Source organism: Oncorhynchus nerka, linkage group LG25, assembly GCF_034236695.1.
Source record: "Oncorhynchus nerka isolate Pitt River linkage group LG25, Oner_Uvic_2.0, whole genome shotgun sequence".
NCBI lineage: Eukaryota > Metazoa > Chordata > Actinopteri > Salmoniformes > Salmonidae > Oncorhynchus > Oncorhynchus nerka.
The window spans coordinates 54489371-54508417 of NC_088420.1; the positions used below are offsets into that span (position 1 = coordinate 54489371).

The following is a 19047-nucleotide window of genomic DNA, read 5'->3' on the forward strand; positions in this document are numbered from 1 at the left end:
ACGGCACCGACCACCACTGGTTAAAACACACCTTGTCATGTTTCAGTACACCTTAAATCTATCCCACTACCCTCACACCCATATGTTTCAATACTCCAGGAAAATAAAGGTTTTGTCTCCTTTAAGGTGGTGGCAGCTCAGTTGCCACTAGTTTTAGTGTTTCAAAGCACCTCATTATTACATTGTGGTAAGTTATGGTATTTGTGGGACATAATAATGCCCAATCAAGTGAAGTAGTCTCATGCATATGGAACAAACCCCGATGGCTAATTCAATACAGCCTAAATACATGGCCTGCCTAAATGTATTAGCGAATTAAATTATTGAGTTGGGCATGTTTGGCTCCTAAATTACAATTGGTTTACTCTTCGCCATAAAAAATGGGCTGATACTTCAATGACAAAGAGGAAAAGAGGGACTGCCTCAGATATAGATCTTCGTGCATATTCCTCTGCCTCACACTTTTCGCGCGACTCGACGAAGGAGGGCTGACAAGAGCGCAGCGCGCACCGACTGTCCTCGGGAAGAACGAGGAGAGGCTGACTGCTTGATGGTCACTATGGATTTAAGTTCTCTGTAAACCTTCTCAGCAGGTTGGACCGGAGGCTTTTTATTTCATCCACTGCAGGTATAAAGTTGCTGCTATACATCTCTGTATCATGTTTTTCAGTTGGTATGGCTATGTGGCGATGTTGAAACAATGACAAGACTAGCCTAAGTCATTGTCACAGCAAACTGTTATTTTTCGTGTTTAAATGCATATTTCAAAATGACACATGTCAACTCAATTTCTCACGCAGGACAATAACACCCTTTAATCTGCATGCGTAATAACGATGTAATAAACATACAACGAGACGTGTATCTATTTTTCAATTGTTTTGTGAATTGATACAATGGTGTAATTATGAGTGTGGTATAAAATGCAGAGAATTAATTATTTACTTTCGTCTTTTGCATCTTTAACTTGAACTGTAAAGAGAGCTGGTTAACCTGCGGCGCTTTGCATCGGTCGGACTCCGCTAGATGAAAGGGAATTCAAGCAGAGAGAGCAGGGGAAAGTTGTTATATTTTTGAGTCTGAGCAAGCGTTAAAAAAGTTTTGTTATACAGACATGAAAATAGGCGTCAGTATGTACCTGTACAAAATGTGAGTATATGATTTGGTATACAAACATTAGGCAATCCCATTGACCGTTTAAAATAAGAAGCTACAAACGTCTGATTTAGAGCGCATTGTTAGGCAAGTCAGTTAAGAATAAATTCTTATTTACAATGACGGCCTACACCGGTCAAACCCTAACGACGCAGGGCCTATGGTACTCCCAATCACGGCCAGTTGTGATACAGCCTGGAATCGAACCAGGGGCTGTAGTGACACCTCTAGCACTGAAATGCAGTGCCTTAGTCCACTGCGCCACTCAGGAGCAGAAACATCCACTCGTATCTTTCCTATTGTTTGGATGTGATTTAGTGACAGTCGAGCTCGAGGAGGGGAAGCCCATTTCTATTCTATGGTGTCAGGTGTACAAACTAATCCAGGAGTATGACGATCATGTTGTGAGAAAGTAGTTTCCCTGTCGCAAAACCCTCACCTGTCTTTGTCAGTCAGGTCGGTGTGCACTGTGCAAGGCTGTCAGAAGGTCATATTTTCGTTGCTGCATGCATTGCGTGTTCAGTCATTACACACTGTAATACTTTTCTGTAATTTCAACAGTTAAACACTGTAGAACATACAGTAAAATACTTTACAGGTTTTACAGAATTAAATTGCATTGCATTATGGGTAAAATGCAGAAAAATAATTTTATTGGTAGCCTATTATTGGTAGCCTCTTGTGAAAATTACTTTAACACACTGCATTTCAAGGATGGGCCCTCTGATCAATTTCCACCATGGGTCTCAACTTACTGTTACAAGTTAGAATAGTAGAATACACAAGGTGCAATATGTAAACTTGGTTGTGGATCAGCAGTTCTTCTCTTGTTTTGTCAGTCACTGATAGTCAGTCAATTAGCCTATGTCAGCTAACATTTTTTAGATAGGATTTTGATCTCCAAATTAGCTGAAATGTGTTGTACAATCTTCTCTCCGCCCCATGGCAAAATGTGTAGAATTGCAGAAAACTTGCTTTAAAACTGCAACATTTTCCCTACACCCCATGGCAAAATGTGTAGAATTGCACGAAATTGACTCCAAAACTAGGTTTTACTGTCTAAAACTAATCTCTACTGTCAAGAGGGGGGGCAATTTTTTTGTGTGCGATTGGGGACAGGGGCGGATATGGATATTAGCAATTGCGGCCCCTCATGATAAGTTCAGGTTTTTGGTGGCCCCCACCCCCATCAAAGATTCCCATCCCTGTATTGCTTTACAGTAATTTCTTATGTATACATACTGTAGACAAAAAATGTCAGTTTCAGGGGCCAACCTCATGCTGTCAGGTGAGACGCATTAAGCTCAGACCATTTTAGTAAATATCTTCTCGAAGCAGCGGTGAAGTGGGACAAATATTTTCAGCACCTTAGGTAGGTAGGTAAACATTATTAAACTGACTGGTGTTCAATGACTACAGTATGTACATAGGGCAGCAATTTCTTAGGTGCAGGGTCAGGTACTGGGTGGTTAGTAACAGTGACTATTGTTCAGGGCAGTGTACTGGGCGGAGGCCGGCTAGTGGTGACTATTTAACAGTCTGATGGCCTGGAGCTAGAAAGTTAGTTTTTCAGTCTCTCGGTCCCAGCTTTGTGGCACCTGTACTGTCTCCACCTACAAGATGGTAGCGGGGTGAACAGGCCATGGCTCTGATGGTTGAGGTCCTTGATGATCTTCTTGGCCTTTCTGTGACACCGGGTGCTGTAGATGTCCTGGAGGGCAGACAGTGTGCCCCCGGTGATGTGTTGGGCTGACAGTACCACCCTTTTGAGAGCCCTGTAGCTGTGGACGGTGCAGTTGTCATACCAGGCGCTCTCAATCTTGCACCTGTAGAAGTTTGTGAGGGTCTTAAGGGCCAAATGGAATTTGTTCAGCCTCCTGAGGTCTTCTTCACCACATCCTTGCTTAGTGAAGTTTTTCATCCTCTCCATTGCGGCCCTGTTGATGTGGATGGGGTCGTGCTCCTTCTGCTGTCTCCTCAAGTCCCTCACCTCCTTCCTGTAGGCTGTCTAGTTGTTGTTGTTAATCAGGCCTACCACTGTTGTGTCATCTGCAAACTTGATGATTGAGTTGGAGACATGCTTGGCCACGCAGTCCTGGGTCAACAGGCAGTACAGGAGGGGGCTGAGCATGCACCCTTGTGGAGCCCCCGTGTTGAGGATCAGCATAGCGGAGGTGTTGTTGCCTACCTTCACCACCTGAGTTTGGCCCGTCAGGAAATCCAGGACTTAGCGAGCTTAGCGGGGTTAGGACCCAGGGCAGCGAGCTTAGTGATGAGCTTCGAGGGCACTATGGTGTTGAAGGCTGAGCTGTAGTCAATTAACAGCATTCTTACATAGGGCAGTGTGATGGCAATTGCATCATCCAGGGATCTGTTGGGGGCGGCATGCAAATTGTACTGAATCTAGGGTGATATCATATAAATTGCTAAATTTGTAACATATCACATGAAATGGATGACCTAGTGTACAACTGGATGACACAGTAAACAAAAAACAGGGACCCGTTTTGGCTCGTGAGCACCACTTTCAAAACTACTGTTTGAAATGAGACATAGGTTAGAGACTGCATCGTTAACTCAATATCTGCTTTGTAATTACTATGTGTGTACACACATCACACACTAGTTTAACTGTAGGGCCCCTGGAACCTGCAATGTCATCAGCTCAGGGTCTCCAGAAAGATTCGCTGCTACACCACCCATCAACTTCCTGCCTTGGGGACCGTCATGTGGCAGATGCTTTTTGGGATGTGGCATGAAATGCAGTGACCGTGTAGTGTCAACACACTGTGGTCACGTTCACTTTGCTAGGTTGTCTTATGACCTATGGTGTACCATCAAATCAATCAATCAATCAATTGTATAAAACCCTTTTTGCATCAGCAGTTGTCATAAAGTGCTGTTTACAGTAACATAGACCACAACATACTTCTAGAAGGAAGACCTGGAGAGGAACCAGACTCTTCCGACTGCACCAGTTTGAGATGAAGGGGTAGGCTACACTGAGTATGTTTGCATGCACAGGAATAATTTGATATTAAACTGATTATGGCAGTAGGCATATTATGAAATAGTCATGTAAACATCTTACTCTGCTTATGTTAATTGAAGTAAGTGTGCGCCGACTTAAACGCCTTGTTTTCTGAGCAGCCATTCAAAGTATTAGGACATGTCAACACCTTAATTGGCGTTTCAGCTCTGTATTTGATCTGCGCATGTTCTACCCCCAGCCGAGTGAGTCTCTGTCTTTAGCGCTAGCGAACTGAGTTCGGAAAAACTGAATGTATGTGTCTTTATATTTCCGAACTCAGAATCAAATATACTTCCCAAAAATTACATGGTCGGGGGCCTCCCGAGTGGCGCAGCGGCCTAAGGAACTGCATCGCAGTGCTAAAGGCCTCATTACAGACCTGGGTTCAATCCATGGCTGTGTTGCAGCCGGCCGCGATCGGGAGACACATGAGGCGGCGCACAATTGGTCCAGTGTCGTCCGGGTTTTGGGAGGTTTTGTCTGGCTAGGATTTCTTTGTCCCATCGCACTCTAGTGACTCCTTGTGGCTGGCCGGCCGCATGCCCGCTGACTTTGGTCACAAGTTGCATGGTTTTTCCTCTGGCACATTCGTGCGGCTGGCTTCCGGGTTAAGCGAGCATGTATCAAGAAGCTCTGCGGCTTGGCAGGGTCGTGTTTCGGAGGACACATGGGTCTCGAACTTCACCTCTACCGAGTCCGTAAGGGAGTTGCTGAAATGGAACAGGACTGTAAAACTACCAATTGGATATCACTGAAAAAGGGGTTTCAAAAATAAATAACATGGTCGCTGTGGTAGAACATTTATTTTGATTTGCCAATCAAGGCCAGATAGTTTCTCAGTTTAGTGTGCAAATAAAGAGTTTCATTCCAAAACGCTTTATATCCATTTTCAGAAATGTTGGTGAAGTAGCCTTTATCGTTTAAAGAACGTATAAAAGAGATTTGTGTGTCTTTTCACCATTTAACCACGGCATGGTGTAGTCAATGATAAACATGTATTTGTTGGAAATCTATCATTTCAGAGAGACAAATAATCTTGTTTTGTTGCAAAACACAAAATATCCGCCTCACTTTCAGAGGAATAAGTTGTAAACTGCTAGGTTTTACACAGTAGAATGTAATAAATAACCCACATTTTTAATAAAGTACAGTGCAAATGATACATTTGTGACATCAATATTTATTTTTGTATTTGTGTTTTTATGAATCAATACAGTAATGTGAGATCAGTATATTGTAAAGACCGACGCCGGGGATGGGTATACAAGGACATAAGACAATCAATGCAGAAGCAGGGAACAGAGCAGGGGAACAGACATATATAGGGGAGGTAATGACAGAGGTTATTGAGTCCAGGTGAGTCCAATAATCGCTGATGCGCATGAGGGGGGGGGGGGGCAGGTGAGTGTAATGATGATGGCAGGAGTGCAACATAGTGTTTTGCAACAAAAACCCATTTTAATACACATCTAAAAACTATGAATGAAACATCTGAGAACAGTAATATTTTACACACAAAAGAAGGTACCGATGACGAATCATTTCTGATTTTAAAAAAAACACAAATGTGAAAAATTTGTGGATATAGCGTTTTGGAACTAAACTCTTAATATGTTTGTCAAACTGGAAGAGTCACGAGCATTGACCTCGGAACTGATCAGGCGTTTGGCTCTCAGTCAACACCTGCTTTACTAACGAAAATATATGCATAAAACATATTTGATTACCCCAATAGCCCATGATGTCATCATCTCTGGTCCTATATTGATCCTATACTTCCTCTTCCATTGTCTTATAGGGACCGGGATGGAGCTAGATACACTTTGAGTAGGGTTTGGTGTTGGATTACAATTTGTGGTGGAAGGATAACCTGATTCTGTGTCTAGTACCGTGTGTGTCTAGAGAGATTATTGTGATCCGTTGACTTTGCAAGGTTGTTCTAATTGGAGTAGCACCGTGTCTGGTCTGGGAGATCTAACAGTGCACCTCCGTTGAGAGTCTACTGATTTCTGCTGAATAAGCATGTTTTTTTGTAAAACAAAAAAACAAGTATACCCTTTTCTCTGTCTATGAATAACTTAGTGTCAAACTTTTTCAAAGCAGGTCAAAGAGAACTCTGGCAATCTTTTAGGACTATTCTTTTAGGACTGTGATTTCAAACTTTATTTTCGAGTTGAGTGTTTCCGTTTGAGTTGACGAGATACTGCAGTTCTTAGAGTTTTAGAGTTCAAGAAGAACAGAATGGATGAGAATGGGACTGGACACAACAACGAAGGAAATGTTAAGAATGAAACGATGACAATGAATTTACACATTTTATTAGTACGAATATTTGTCCCGTGTAGTCCGTTGTTCATTTAACGTCATGTTTAATATGTTTAAGAGAACCTATAACATCATGACATTATCATAACAAAACCAGCATTTAGCAATATTTAACCATTTCAGTTCACTTGGATACAGTCTATAGGACTTTAGATGTGTGGGTGTGTTTGTGGACCCATTATGGTTATCATTAGATCTCCTTTATTCTGATTTATATGTGTAATATTAAATGCATTTAATCAGGTTATTGAACACAAATTGTGAATTAACAGCACTTTGGTGCTTCTCTTTTATTCATCATTTTTGTAGTATCCTGTGTAGAAAGGTTGACCTATGGTCAACTTGATATGAATTGAAGTGTAGCTTGTCCAAATTCCACAGAGACCATTCTAATATTAGAACGAGAGGAAGTTACTTTTTCCCTTTTTCTTTTCCTCTTCATTCTTTAAAAAAACAATGATTCCCACGGAGACTCCTTCTAATCCTCGGGTCTGCTTATTTAAACTGCCAAACACACAACTGGGTGGAAGCCCAATGTTTTGAAGCTAACAGATAATTCATGTTGCAGAGAAGTGAGCCCTGAGTCAGAGATAGTCAGGGACTTGATGGAGACCAGCTGGACAGTAGCTTATGTTAGTGAAGATGCACGCACATCTTCCCTTTGACTTGAGGAAAAGCACCATCCGGGTGAGGTTCAACAGAGTCCAAGGAGCAATTCACATAGTGCAGTATGTCTGAAAAAGAAACAACGCTCAGCTGCAAACTCTCAGATGTGGTCTGAGTCGGACCCTGGCCTGCCTGGGCAGCTAGCGGGAGATTGAGAGGGATGATTTCACAGATATACATGTTGCTTTTGGATGATTTAGTTATGGATGACCATGAAAAACAAACAATAGCACTTTAGAACCGTTTTGTTATTGCATAGATTATTAAGCAAATTAATTACACAAGGGGGATGAAAAATATTTTGATATTTGATATTATTTAGCCAGTATGTCCTTATTTGATATTATTTAGCCAGTATATCCTTATTTGATATTATTTAGCCAGTATATCCTTATTTGATATTATTTAGCCAGTATATCCTTATTTGATATTATTTAGCCAGTATATCCTTATTTGATATTATTTAGCCAGTATATCCTTATTTGATATTATTTAGCCAGTATGTCCTTATTTGATATTATTTAGCCAGTATGTCCTTATTTGATATTATTTAGCCAGTATATCCTTATTTGACATTATTTAGCCAGTATATCCTTATTTGATATGCATGCACATCCAGTTAGAGTTAGAACAATTGATTTAATTGTCACTTCCGCAATGATATAACAATACAAAATAAAGATTTCTAAAAACCACATTGTGGACCACCCCAAATTGAGTTTAAAACACTAAAAACAATCGAGCTAGATCATTTCTGTGATATGGCCCACTATATGTCCAGTACATCTACTGCTTGCTGTCAGTGTTGCATGTGATAACTCACAGTTGTAACTTTGAATGGCCTGAACTAGATGGAAACATGCATAAAGAGTGCCTGAAGGTATGCTCCTACAATTTTAGCACTGGAAACATATCATGGACACATACTCTACAATATATGAGCCTATACATTTGAACTCACATAGGCCTATATTATAGCCTACAGAAAAGCTTATTCATCATCTATGGTACTTTACAACCAACCCAGAATGTATGTGTTGAGACTTGAGAGGTGCACCTTGCTGTTTGTCTCCCCAGGTAAAGCCCACCTGACCCAGGACACGGACCCGTCAGGAGAGCCCCAAGAGACTGGCCAGCAGTCTGGGGAAGCCATGGAGAAGAAGGAGAGGTCCACCCCCATCCCTGGCAAAGAGAAAGAGGTGGATATCATCAACATCAAGGGCATTGAGGACATAGGCTATGTCCAGCCGGATTCCATAGTAAGCCACCTTTACTTTTCAGCAACTGGCAAATCACAGTCCACAGCACATAGTAGCTAGCACATAGCAACATCGGATTCCTGGAAAGAACATCCAGCACAGTAAAGCTAGGGTTGACAGTGTCGAACACCCTTGCAAAACTAATTGGTTGGTTTTCCTGATGATAAGTTTAGATGACAGTGGGGGTACCTCATTCCTGTATTGTTTGTTTCCTTTTGTATTGATGGCCTTTTTATTAACTGACTTTATTTGTCACTTGCTGTACACTATATATACAAAACCAAATTAGTGGGGGATTCGGCTATTTCAGCCACACCCTTTGCTGACAGGTGTACAAAATCGAGCACAGAACCATGCAATCTCCATAGACAAACACTGGCGGTAGAATGGCGTTACTCAAGAGCTCAGTGACTTTCAACGTGCTACCGTCATAGGATGCCACCTTTTCAAACAAGTCAGTTCGTCAAATTTCTGCAGAGCTGCCCTGGTTAACTGTAAGTGATGTTATTGTGAAGTGGAAATGTGTAGGAGCAACAATGGCTCAGCCACGAAGTGGTAGGCCATACAAGCTCACAGAATGGGACCGCTGAGTGTGGAAAAATCGTCTGTCCTCAGTTGCAACACTCACTACCGAGTTCCAAACTGCCTCTGGAAGCAACGTCAGCACAATAACTTTTCGGAGCTTCATGAAATGGGTTTGCATGGCCGAGCAGCCGCACACAAGCCTAAGATCACCATGCGCATTGCCAAGTGTCGGCTGGAGTGGTGCAAATCTCGTAGCCATTGGACTCTGGAGCAGTGGAAATGCGTTCTCTGGAGTGAGGAATCACCATCTGGCAGTCTGACAGACTAATCTGGGTATGGTGGATTCCAGGAGAACGCTTCCTGCCCCGATGCATAGTGCCAACTGTAAAGTGTGCTGGAGGAGGAATAATGGTTTGGGGCTGTGTTTCATGGTTCAGTCTAAGCTCCTTAGTTCCAGTGAAGGGAAATCTTAACGCTACAGCATTCAATGAAATTCTAGATGATTCTGTGCTTCCAAATTTGTGGCAACAGTTTGGGGAAGGCCCTTTCCTGTTTCAGCATGGCAATGCCTCCGAGCACAAAGTGAGGTCCATACAGAAATGGTTGTTTGCTTTTGTCTTGATGGCCTTTTCATTAACCGACTTTATCTGTCAATTGTTGTATGTCACAGATGTACGTATGACAAGTCACGAGATGTCTGTCTTAGCTGAATAAACAATCTTAGTGTTACACATTTTTCTCCTCCGTCTGCACATGTCCCACTCAACACTGTGACAAGAGTTTGGACTGGACTGACTGATACTGTATAATGTAAACCGATGTCTGCTATGTGTTAGATATTTTGGGTCTATGTAGACATGGAACAGTTCTGTAACAAGCCGTTTGGGAAATGCTGGCTGAAGTATTGAATGAAGGTTGAATTTACATTTGGAGATTTGCATTTATCCCTCTGGTGGCCGAGTTGACCCGTTTTAAGAAATGCCATTGGTTTCTGGAGAACAAATGTAATATCTTTAATAGGATGATGAGGAATTTCTTACAGGAAATATTCACTGCCACCTGTTGAGGTTAGCATAGGGGCTAACATGTGCCATATTATCTGATGGGACCAGCTACAATGTAGCGTTCTATCACGTGACACTACGTCGATGATTTTAATTGGCTGATGCTTAAACCATTTTCTAATGTGTTTAATGACCTCTTATTCAATACTGCGTATTTTGTGCCACATCTGAAGTGGTGATCCATCTCTGTGTTGCGATGAGAAATTATGTCACCGAGGACCCTCTCAGTGGAATGTTTGTACTGGTTGGGCAAAGGCCGCCGGAAAACATGTGGTGAGGCGGCATTTGCCACAGCACTTTTCAATCAGGTTTGCCTTATGATATGTCAACTTGCGAAGAATTTATTTGTCCTTCACATCAGAGTGCTGTTGCAGGCTGTTTGCGTGTCTCATGCAAATCAGATTAACGGAAATCGCAGGTCGTGGGCGCTCTCCGCTTTCCTCCGGTATTTATTTAGCAACCATGATAACACATCACTCAGACAGACACAAGCAAAAAGCCTTCAATACATGTTGCAGCCTACACACCTAAACATTAGCGGTCTTGCATGCTGTATATTGCATGGACAAAAGAAAACATTTCTGATCTGTAGGCTGCGTCCCTCTGGCCAGGGTAAACAAAGTGGTAACATTGTGTATTTATAGCCCGTTTGTGAGCGGGATCAAATTGGTTTTATATTAAAACTTGGGCTGGCTAGGCTACCTAGACTTTTTCAATCCAAAATGATGAACTGGAATGAATCAATAAACACAATAGCTAACATAGAGCAGGACTGGGCGATGCAAACCTGCAGAACGCAAGCTCAGCCCTGTGAGTTTTATTGTCCAATCATGTTGCTTTCTCTGTGTCTGCATAAAGGTACCACCTCTAGTTCTTCTTTAAAATATAATGCATATGAACAAGCACAAGGTTGCTGCAGTTTGACAGGGTTTTCATCCTCCCCAAGGCTTTTTTTTTTTTAAACCAACCCGATTAGAAAAACTCTGGTCCCATCATAGCCTCATAGCCATATTAAACCTTTTGACAGCAGATTAAATCGCATCATACCGTATTAGTTTTAACTGGTTAGGTTCCAGAATTGTTTTTCTACCAAACCACCCAGGGACCTGTGGAGTCACCTCAGGGTTGGGCCAATGTTTACGTTCTAATCAAGCAATATAGCCCGAGGGGGTGTGGTATATGGCCAATATACCACGGCTATGGGCTGTTCTTAGGCAGACGCAATGCGGAGTGCCTGGATACAGCCCTTAGCCGTGCTAATATTGGCCATATATCCCTAACCTCCAAGGTGCCTTATTGCTATTGTAAACTGGTTGCCAGCGTAATTAGAACAGTAAAAAGACATGTTTTGTCATACAGCCATTCAGGGCTTAAACCACCCAGTTTATATTTAAATGTATTGTGGCTTAACCTTGACCTCCGAATGATTAGCAGCCCCTGAAATAATGCTGGATATCTGGTATGGCTTTTATATGTAATGAGGGATTGAGATAGGAGAGGGCACCTTGTCGCTGTCAGATCAAGGCTAATATTAGCTACTTGGCGTCTCAGACTCTTCTCAAGTAACAAGTAGTGGGTCTTGTAGCAGAGAGACGTTGGGCTTGTTCACCCCTGTGGACGGTGACAGAGAAAGCTGGAGAGAGCGCGAGAGAGCGAGGGAAAGAGAGAGAGAGAGAGAGCTCTGTTTAATAGCAGTAGTCAGCGGTGGCGCTCGCCTAGTGATGGGAAGATGGCAGAAGAAACACCAGAGAGCTCAGGGACTTCACTGCTTCATAACTCAGCAGACACAGCTAGCAAGCCCAGGCACTTCTTAAAGGATGTGGTTTTTCATGGCAAATTTCAAGTGAGTGGAATGACAAAGATACAGCATGTGTGGATTTACATCACGTGTTAACGTACTAGTACTTCAGTAGAGACTGAGACGAACTATCTCAGAGGGACTGCTGCTTTGTTGTAGTTTGGTGTTTGGATTTTAGAGTGAAGATTCATTTGGCAGTTATTTCACTTTGCTTATGATTTGAAACTTTGATTTGCTGGAAAATAATACTGTAGGTGGAAGTCAGACGTATGATTGTTTTGTGGAAATGTAGTTTCCACTTCAACTTGGTCAAGTAATGACTACATTCATTTTGTCTGTGGTGAATCCCTTTTTAGTAACTGTTGTGCTAGGATGGCTCCATCTCAATATAGTTGAGAGATGGCTTGACCTGGTTTGACAGCTTGCAGAGAGAAAAGGATCACGTAGCCTAATTACAGAACAAGAATCTACCGTACACGTCTGACACTTTCTAATGTCTGTCTCGTTCCACATTACACATGAAGCCCTGTGAAGACTTGTACTTTACAAGAGAGGGGTGTGTGTGAAAATGAGTGAAATGTATATATCTGATAACGGCATCACTCTTTTTCAACTCTTCTTATCATGTTGCGGTCTGTGACCATGTGTATCCAGTTTTACACATAACGTTCGGCTAGTAGCGAGTGGATCCTGAAACCTTCTCAACCAGTGGTCCAAATGGAACAGTGTATTCAGTTTTCCTTGCCGTCATGCGAGGGTAGAATGTGGAATTGTCAAATTAGGTCAAAATGATTGTGTATGTGGGGCGGGCCACAATCCACTTTTTTAATATTGTCATTAAAAATAGAGAATCAGTGGGGGGTCAGTCTGTGCTATTAAAATAGTTCGCAGGAATATTGGACAATATTATTCCAACTGATAAGTCACACAATTTGAAGTATGTTGGTATGGTCAATGGGCTGGACACTGTGAACAGCAGCTTGTAGTTAGCTGGACCCAACCAATCCAGACCTCTCAAGACCATCAGTATATGCCTAGCATGTCGTCTTGTGTGCACCCAAACATCCAAACACCCACGTCTACACACACAAAAAACAATCACCAACCATTTTGGCACTCTTACCCAAAATAAAACAATTCAAGGGTGTCTTGAAGGTGCCTCGTGCAACTGCCTTTAAGGTAAATAATACTATATTGATAGTGGCACACAGAATACCGGTATGTGCGGATCTTCATCAGTCTACCAAAACGAATGTATTTTCTGTCTTTGAATAGTTACAGATGTTTGAGAGATGAGACTGTTGGATGTCTCCAACAATAATACCAACTATTGATACAGTAAAAGGCCAGCATATCAGGAATAAGCTATGAGTTTTGGAGTCAGCCAAACTTTCCTGGTCATATAAGCTTGATGTCCGATAGCAGTTGTCCGATAGCAGCCGATCCCACTGAAAACTCCATGGAAATGTCCAACTCTGACCGGATCAAACATATGTGTATGTGATGAACCTGGTTAGAATTGTGACACCAAATATTCAGGTGGATGTCAGCAAACTTAGAAAGAGTAGAGAAATCACAGGGATTTGAATGATCTACTGTATAATTTTTTTTTGTGATTGATGTTCAGCAAAGTTTGTACAATAAGAAATTATACTATCATACCTATAGATGACATTCATATAAATGAATGATATATCATAAAATAAAGAAGCAGGTGTGTTTGGTTAATCGTTTGTATGCACGCATACATAGTAGCACCACTAGCCTTTTGTTTACTGAATAATTCTCAATAGTGCTTGCCTTGCAAATCACCATTCAGGTTCAAAGTCACTAAGTGGTCACTTCTCCCAAGGTGAACCAGAAATCCACAGGAACCCCTTTGGGACTAGGTAACTCTCCCAACTTGACCCCTGTAGTCTAACTGGCTCACTGACCAGTCAAATGGCAAAAGCTTCACAGCACACACACATGAACATGGTTCAGGTAGGTAGCTAGTCCTCTCTAATGCACAGCCCTCCCCTCTCTAATGCACAGCCCTCCCCTCTCTCCCCAGCTCCTGAACTCCCTGACACCCGAGGAGAACACCCAATGCCAGCACGGCCTATACTTCCAGGATGGAGAGAGGCGGGTGGACTACATCCTCACCTACCACATCAAAAAGCCCAGCAGCTCCCGCTCTAACCGTCAGTCCTCCCGCTTCACCGACAATGCCTTCACACGGAGCCTCCGCCGCGGGACGGCCAGGCTGGGACGACCCCCGCCCCCGCAGCCCAGAGGTGACCCGGAGGTGGCCTCTCAGGACCACAGCATGGACTACCACGAGGACGACAAGCGCTACCGCCGCGAAGAGTTTGAGGGCAACCTGAGGGATATGGGCCTGGAGCTGGAGAAGGATGAGGATGTGAGTTGCTTCTCTACGGCTTCTCTGTTCTGTTCTGTTCTTTTTGACTGCGTCAAACCCACCCGATATTATTAGCTACAGTATATCACAAAAGTGAGTACACCCCTCACATTTCTGTAAATATTTGAGTATATATTTTCATGTGACAACACTGAAGAAATGGCACTTTGCTACAATGTAAAGTAGTGAGTGTACAGCTTGTATAACAGTGTAAATTTGCTGTCCCCTCAAAATAACTCAACACACAGCCATTAATGTCTAAACCGCTGCCAACAAAAGTGAGTACACACCTAAGTGAAAATGTCCAAATTGGGCCCAATTAGTCATTTTCCCTCCCCGGTGTTATGTGACTCGTTAGTGTTACAAGGTCTCAGGTGTGAATGGGGAGCAGGTGTGTTAAATTTGGTGTCATCGCTCTCACACTCCCTCATACTGACTGGTCACTGGAAGTTCAACATGGCACCTCATGGCAAAGAACTCTCTGAGGATCTGAAATAAAGAATTGTTGCTCTACATAAAGATGGCCTGGGCTATAAGAAGATTGCCAAGACCCTGAAACTGAGCTGCAGCACGGTGGCCAAGATCATGGTCGACCAAAGAAGTTGAGTGCATGTGCTCAGCATCATATCCGGAGGTTGTCTTTGGGAAATAGACGTATGAGTGCTGCCAGCATTGCTGCAAAGGTTGAAGGGGTGGGACCATATGCCGTACACTGCATCAAATTGGTCTGCATGGCTGTCGTCCCAGAAGGAAGCCCCTTCTAAAGATGATGCACAAGAAAGCCCGCAAACAGTTTGCTGAAGACAAGCAGACTAAGGACATGGATTACTGGAACCATGTCCTGTGGTCTGATGAGACCAAGATAAACTTATTTGGTGTCAAGCGTGTGTGGCGGCAACCAGGTGAGGAGTACAAAGACAAGTGTGTCTTGCCTACAGTCAAGCATGGTGGTGGGAGTGTCATGGTCTGGGGCTGCATGAGTGCTGCCGGCACTGGGGAGCTACAGTTCATTGAGGGAACCATGAATGCCAACATGTACCGTGACATGTTGGAGCATGATCCCCTCCCTTCGGAGACTGGGCCGCAGGGCAGTATTCCAACATGATAACGACCCCAAACACACCTCCAAGACGACCACTGCCTTGCTAAAGAAGCTGAGGGTTAAGGTGATGGACTGGCCAAGCATGTCTCCAGATCTAAACCCTATTGAGCATCTGTGGGGCATCCTCAAACGGAAGGTGGAGGAGTGCAAGGTCTCTAACATCCACCAGCTCCGTGATGTCGTCATGGAGGAGTGGAAGAGTACTCCAGTGGCAACCTGTGAAGCTCTGCTGAGCTCCATGCCCAAGAGGGTTAAGGCAGTGCTGGAAAATGATGGTGGCCACACAAAATATTGACACTTTGGGCCCAATTTGGACATTTTCACTTAGGGGTGTACTCACTTTTGTTGCCAGCGGTTTAGACATTAATAGCTGTGTGTTGAGTTATTTTGAGGGGACAGCAAATTTACACTGTTATACAAGCTGTACACTCACTACTTTACATTGTAGCAAAGTGTCATTTCTTCAGTGTTGTCACATGAAAATATATACTCAGATATTTACGAAAATGTGAGGGGTGTGATATACTGTATGTCCGGCCAGGTCTAGCATTAGCTAGTGTTAGCCGAGCGTTAGCTTAGGGAAGAGGGGAGAACATCACGTACAATACTGTTGCCCCTCTAGAGTTTTCCAGCAGGCTGGTGGATCAGGGTTATTTTTGTCCCCACCATGCAACATTACACAAAATATACATTGTAGTTTGGCACAGCACCAGCTGAAATCGGCCTATAGAAGGCTAGCTGGACTAGCAGGGGGGTGGCTTAACTGCGTCAACCTGTCTGGCTGCTGTCACAGAGGATTCTGTTTCTCACACCTGACAATGTTTGACTGTCTTTGAAAATGCCATTATGGACTTCAAAATCCTTTCAACATTACATCAGTAATTTCAATGTAATCTTATTTTTCTTCATTCAAAGCCAATGCATTTTGAAATCAAAATCACTGATCAGGATCAAGGGATTCATCAAATCATCGTTTTGGACTAGAGAGTGAGAGTGAATGAAAAAGGGAAAACCCTGTGCACTTGTAGTGATAGCCTTCAGTATGCTTGTGGTGTGTTGACCAACTGTAATCTGTAATAGAGAGTAAGAAGGACATGAGGGTGAAGTCTCAGTAATCTGAGACTATCAAGTTGGTCCGAGTGCTGATGATGGCAAGATGACAGCTGCCATGGTGGATCTCTTTACCCAGGCAGAGCAGGGCAGGGCAGGGCAGGATAGGGATGGCCCAGTGGAAGGATCACACCATGCCCATGCACACACACACACACACACACACACACACACCACACACACACACACACACACACACACACACACACACACACACACACACACACACACACACACACACACACACACACTCCAGACAAGCACACACACACACACTCCAGACAAGCACACACACATACACACACTCCAGACAAGCAATGTGGCCATACCAGCTAGAGGATAACACAGAATACCTTGACTGTACATACACTCCTGCACACTCTCGCACACTCTCACACACTCTCACACACTCTCACACTTACAATGGGCACATTTCTCACAAGCTTGATGTCCTATTGATATCATTAAATTAAGTATGTGAGAAAAAGAGACGTATGTCGCATGCCAAGTGTTCTTTGGGACTTTGTGACAGGCAGTGTACACGCGAGAATTGGTTCTGGGTGCCAAGATGAATTGTGATTCATCTATAAACCATCCGGTTATAATTTCCACTTTGTCCCCAAATTGCATTAAAGCCACCATTCTAGTACTGAAGCTTATTCCCTCATAGATACCGCTGTTATTACAACTGTTTGTGTTCTCTGTGGGGGAAAACATACTGAATAATCTCTTTCTTATCATGTTAGTGGAGTGGAGAGAAGGGAGTACTGTTTAGGTTTTTTATCGTTTCCTCTCATCGACCGTCCATTGTGGAGTTAGTTGATTAAAACAGGCGCCCTAAGTATTATAGATCATTAAAGTGCTGTTGACTTAAACTTATCTGTATATAGAAGACACTTAGTGGATCTAATACTGGGATGGGACTGCAGTGGGAAGGGAGGAAGCGGAGGTGGTAACAGGATGTGGAGGAGTGTGAATGTTTGAGACTGAAACAGTGATGGAAACTTCTGCTAGGAAACCCATTACCTAAATCTGACCACAACCGCTCCAGAATATTTGTCAGACTCCTTGAACGAGAATGCAGGGTAATATCTGGCAGCGCAAGACTACATAATACCTGATTGGATGTCTTTCAGATCCGCAGGCCTAAACTCATTACTTGTTGAAACATTTATTTCATGTTTCATGAAACATGAATTCCAAGATGGCGTAGCAGTCGGACGCGTGTTTGTCTTGTCCCTTGTAAATAGTCGAACTGAATATACTTTCATGCAACCTGCCTGACCCAATGTTGTAAGGATCTGCTATATTTATACTCAGTTAGCCACTGCTAGTGGTCTTCTCCGTTAGCTCGGACACCAGCCAGCTTTAGCTCGGTCAATACCTGCCAGTCTGCACAGCACAATATCAACCCAGAGCATATCGGACTGCTTTTCTCTACTACATCAATGGATTCCTGCCGCAAGCTCTGGACCATTACACAGGATCATCGCAGCTAGCTAGCTTCAACCGAGTGGCTATTTGCTGGCTAACGCCTCTGTCCCGAAGCAAGCACCAGTTAACCTTGAGCTAGTCTCAAGCTAGGCTCATATCCCGGCTAGCCGAAGAGGCATACCAGCTAATTCTTGGGCTGCAATACCTCTTTTGCCAATTGGCCTGGACCCTTTATTGCCGACATGGAGCCCCGCCGATCCATTACGACTGGTCTGCCGATGTAATCGTCCAATGTGGTTTCAACAGGATTTTTTCATTGCGATGTCGCCGAAGACCCATCTGCTATCCCCGGCCCGCTAGATTTCTGAACGCCGTGTCTCCTGCTCACCTAGCGTAGTAGCAACTATCATACGGCTCCCTGTCTCACCTATTGCTGTTCATAGGACCCTATGATCACTCGGCTACACATGCCTCTCCCTAATGTTAATATGCCTTATCTACTGCTGCTTCGGTTAGTTATTATTGTTTTATTTCACTGTAGGGCCCCCAGTCCCGCTCAACATGCCTTAGATAGCTCTTTTGTCCCACCCCCCACACATGCGGAGACCTCACCTGCCTTAACTGGTGCCTCCAGAGACACAACCTCTCTCATCGTCACTCAATGCCTAGGTTTACCTCCACTGTACTCACATCCTACCATGTCTGTACATTATGCCCTGAATATATTCTACCATGCCCAGAAACCTGCTCCTTTTATTCTCTGTTCCCTACCCACTAGATGACCAATTCTTATAGCCTTTAGCCGTACCCTTATCCTACTCCTCCTCTGTTCCTCTGGTGATGTAGAGGTTAACCCAGGCCCTGTAGCCCCCAGCACTACACTCATTCCCCAGGCGCTCTCATTTCTTGACTTCTGTAACTGTAAAAGCCTTGGTTTCATGCATGTTAACATCAGAAGCCTCCTCCCTAAGATTGTTTTATTTACTGCTTTAGCACACTCCGCCAACCCGGATGTCCTAGCCATGTCTGAATCCTGGATTAGGAAGGCCACCAATAATACTGAAATGTCCATCCCTAAATATAAAATTTTCCGACAAGATAGAACTGCCAAAGGGGGCGGAGTTGCAATCTACTGCAGAGATAGCCTGCAGAGTTCTGTCATACTATCCAGGTCTAT

At 43.5% G+C, this 19047-nt stretch overlaps 1 protein-coding gene across 4 annotated transcripts in view; it reads left to right on the plus strand.

Moving 5' to 3' along the window:
- The first annotated feature begins 449 nt into the window (after positions 1–449).
- Positions 450–19047, plus strand: part of LOC115109684 (anoctamin-1-like) — a 64446-nt gene continuing 45848 nt past the window's right edge. For 2 of the 4 annotated variants that reach the window (XM_065009876.1, XM_029634903.2), the window contains exons 1-3: positions 450–628; positions 8255–8436; positions 13877–14224. In XM_065009876.1, the coding sequence (XP_064865948.1) occupies positions 8329–8436; positions 13877–14224 (456 nt within the window). In that variant the 5' untranslated portion in view covers positions 450–628; positions 8255–8328. Of the gene's footprint in view, positions 629–8254; positions 8437–11668; positions 11869–13876; positions 14225–19047 lie in introns of those variants that run through there. The other 2 variants (XM_029634899.2, XM_029634902.2) reach the window with 1 other exon arrangement.